A 3,562-nucleotide genomic window follows, 5' to 3' on the forward strand; every position below is an offset into this window, starting at 1 on the left:
TTTTTTTTACATTAATTCCAAGTTTGACAAAAAAATCGTATAATGTAAAAACAAAAAATGTCGTTCACAAAATACGATCACATTTTTTATATTACTTTACTTTATATTAATTATTATTTTCTGGAGGCAAATGATTTAAAAAAAGCCTATTGGTTATAAAAACTTACTTGAACTTCGTTGTGATTGGCGATGCAAAAAAGAATAAAACTTATTGCAGTAGCTGTGGTGTCGTGGCCCTGAAAAAATTAACCTCACTTTAACATTTACATTGTTTTTGGGCTTACAGCAAACATAAAAGTGTCTACTTCTCCTCTGATCGCTTCCGGGGTGAAGGTGTGACCATCAACAACCTTATTCAAAATCAAGTCCAAAAAAACGATTTTTTTCTTTCGACCCAAGTCGTCGTTTTCTGTCCCATTTTCGCGTTTTGACGCAATGACTTGCCTCGAGTAGTTGTGAATAGTCTCGAGAGCTTTCTTTTGTAGATAAAAGTCTCTCGAAAATCGAAAAATAAAATCGTAACGGTGAAAAACCGCCATGGTGCGGGACATGAAAATCCGGCACATTTCTTTGATACTTTCAAAATAATCCGAGGTTTCGGTGATTTGAACATTGGCTTTGGTCCCCATGGCAGTCTCTGGAGGAAACTCTAAACGAAAAATAAAAACAACAACAAACTTACCACAAATTATATCAAAAGTGCATCTGGTAATATGTGGATAAAGATCAAAATCATCTTTTTTCACCATTATTTTCGATAATTTCCCGATTAGAATGTTTCCACTTGATTCAAAAGTTTTCACAAACTCGCCCAAAATACTGTAATGGAAAGCTGGTGTTACGAGTTTTCGATGCAACTTCCATTTTGGCCCTAGTAAAAAAATGATAAAATGCCTCACTTTTGTGGGTGTTACCGTAGGCAGTTGCCACTCCAGTGCCAATCCACGGTTGCAAATGCCTCAAATTCGGTGATTTTTTTAATAAAGTGTTACTTGTCAGTAAGAATTCAAGAAATTTTGGGTTGGAACAGAGTAACATGTGTTGAAAAGGGCCAATTTTTAGGTGAACCATCGTTCCGTATGTTTTTGCATATTTATGAAAGCTCTGAAAAAGATCTGAAAGCGAGTCTAAGAAACTTAGTTAGTAGAAATCTCACCTCTTGTTGTTTTTAATTCCAAAGCGTTTCCGAAAAAGGGCGTTTTTGGAGGGCTTGGAAACTGGTGGTAGAATTTCTCCAATGCAGAAAATTTAGTAAAATAGTAATAAAGAGGAAATATAATTAAAGCAAGAGCAATTAAATATTCTGCTACGAGAACCATTGTTGCAACACATTACAGTTCAAAGATTACTTCAAATTAAACATCAATATCAATTTAAACAAACTCGTTTACATTTGTTTACAAATATTTCACTATCATAATTGTTATTTACGTCTAGTTTGCTACTAAGTGAACTACAGCCTTGCTTCTGGTCATTAAATTGGGATAAATTTAGCTGTTTTAAGAAAAGTTTAAACAAACTCTATGAAAAAATATTTTTTGAGTTTTTGACCGGTAGTAAAATCGTCAGATTTTTACTTTTTTTTATTTTGTAAATTATAAAAAAAACTGTGACTCAATGATACAATATTTTGATGCAGACATATGTAAAATGCTCCGGGGAATCGATTGGCGTCAAGAAAACTGCAAAATTCTTAACAGTTTTGAAGTTATAGCCAAATTTAGTTTTTAATATTTTTGACTTTTCAGAAATTTTCTCGATAACTATTTATCGTAGAACACTTTTTTTTGTATATGATAGAAAATTAAATTTTCTTTCCAACGGTACCAAACGTGAGATATTATTACGAAAAAGTCCGGAGTTATTAGCAATAGTCCGCTCCAGGTGCCAAAAATCGACCAAAATTTTGACAATAATAAAAAAAATTAGTTTTCTACATTTCTAAAGATCGTAAAGACTAAAAAAGTGTATAAAACATAAAAATTCCGAGTACCAATGTCAGAAAGTTTTTTTTGTGTATTTTTGATAAGAGTTAAGAGAAGGTAGGTTTTTTTCCACCTCTCAAAATATATCTTTTTAAAATAATTCCTGGATTTAAAAATCCCCAATAAGGACTTTTTTCAACTAGATAATGAAATAGAGAACAGAGGTTTTATGGTTTTGCTTAGTTTTTAATAAAAACCCTTAATAAGTCTGTTTTATTAACGTTGACACAACATTCTCTATTGTTAAATTACTTATTTCATTTGCAAACTTATTTTGACCACATTTAAAGAAACAGTTCAAAGTTCCTTACAATTTTGGAAAACAAACTTTTGATCTCTAACATGGCAAATTTTTGCACTGAAACGCGGTCTAGAAAAGAGAAACAAGAAGAATACAACAGAACTGTGTAAAAAATAATCTGGTTTATTTTGGCAAAATTATCTTGAATTTGGTAAAAGAAGCAAAAATGATGCATTTTAGACATAATTTTGCATTTTCTGTCTTGTTTTAGGGCAATTTTTTGAATTTCTTGAATGAAAAACGCCTCAAATCCAGCAAAACGAAAAAAAAGCATCGCATTAAAAACTTTTTTTCTGACAAAAACAATGTAATCCAAGCAAAAATAACGCAAGTCCGACCTAATTCAACATTTTTATTTATAGTCTCAAATCGACTTGGATCAAATTTTTCCGGATTTGGATAGAATTCAGGATTCATGTGAACTCCATGTGAAAAAATTATAACAGCAACACCTTTCGGGATAACAACACCATCTAAAAAACAATGTTAAAAAATAATAAAATAAAATATTTATTACTGTATTCAGCGTCTTGATCGATGTGTCTACCAAAAATTGGTACAAAAACGCTTTAAATCAGGCAAAACCGAAAAAAAGCATCGCATTAAAAACTTTATTTTGCGATTTTTTGCATTGTTTTGGAGAAATCCATTTTTCTCTGGTGAAAAAGATGTAAATCGAGCAAACCAAGCCAAAATAACGCAATTCCGACCTAATTTAATATTTTTATTTGTCTTTTTTTAAAAAAAACATATAATTCCTAAGTAAAAAAACATCTAAAATTTTTGACTCAACTGTGCAATTTTTTGTTTTGTTTTGGCAAAATGTCTTGAATTTGGTGCATTTCGGGCAAAAAAAAACGCAAAAATGATATATTTTAGACATAATTTTGCAATGTTGTATCTTGTTTTAACAAAATTTTCTAAATTTAGTATTTAAAACAAATAATAACATCGCATTATAGACTTTATTTCGCAAAATTTTTGAATTTGGTGATTTTCCTTTAGAAAAAACGAGCGAAACCGAGCAAAAATAACGCATTTCCAACTGATTTTACTCTAAAAACTGATTCTCATCATGACGACGATGTGATATAAATAACCAATCGAGATAATATTTGTGTAAACATATTTTGTGCTCCCACCTATCAATTTTTTGTAGAATATTGGTATTTATTAGTTACTGCTTTTTAAAATTTTTTAATACCAAAAATCATTAAAAAATCCAAAATAATTAATAGTGGAAGATAAAGCCCTTTTTCTTCTTTTTCTTTTCATT

General features: G+C 30.3%; 1 protein-coding gene across 3 annotated transcripts in view; it reads right to left on the reverse strand.

The window, feature by feature from the left end:
• The window catches only part of LOC123012965 (cytochrome P450 4c3-like), a 5,339-nt gene extending 3,989 nt beyond the window's left edge, over positions 1 to 1,350 (reverse strand). For all 3 annotated transcript variants that reach the window (XM_044411218.1, XM_044411217.1, XM_044411219.1), the window contains exons 1-5: positions 1,157 to 1,350; positions 915 to 1,115; positions 683 to 871; positions 285 to 637; positions 168 to 236 (exon numbers count right to left, since the gene is read on the reverse strand). In XM_044411218.1, coding sequence (XP_044267153.1) covers positions 168 to 236; positions 285 to 637; positions 683 to 871; positions 915 to 1,115; positions 1,157 to 1,319 — 975 coding nt within the window. In that variant the 5' untranslated portion in view covers positions 1,320 to 1,350. The remainder of the gene's footprint in view (positions 1 to 167; positions 237 to 284; positions 638 to 682; positions 872 to 914; positions 1,116 to 1,156) is intronic.
• Positions 1,351 to 3,562: the final 2,212 nt, after the last annotated feature.

This window comes from Tribolium madens, unplaced genomic scaffold, assembly GCF_015345945.1.
Source record: "Tribolium madens isolate multiple individuals breed KSU strain unplaced genomic scaffold, Tmad_KSU_1.1 Scaffold_96;HRSCAF=242;Tcas5.2_LG5, whole genome shotgun sequence".
Lineage (NCBI taxonomy): Eukaryota > Metazoa > Arthropoda > Insecta > Coleoptera > Tenebrionidae > Tribolium > Tribolium madens.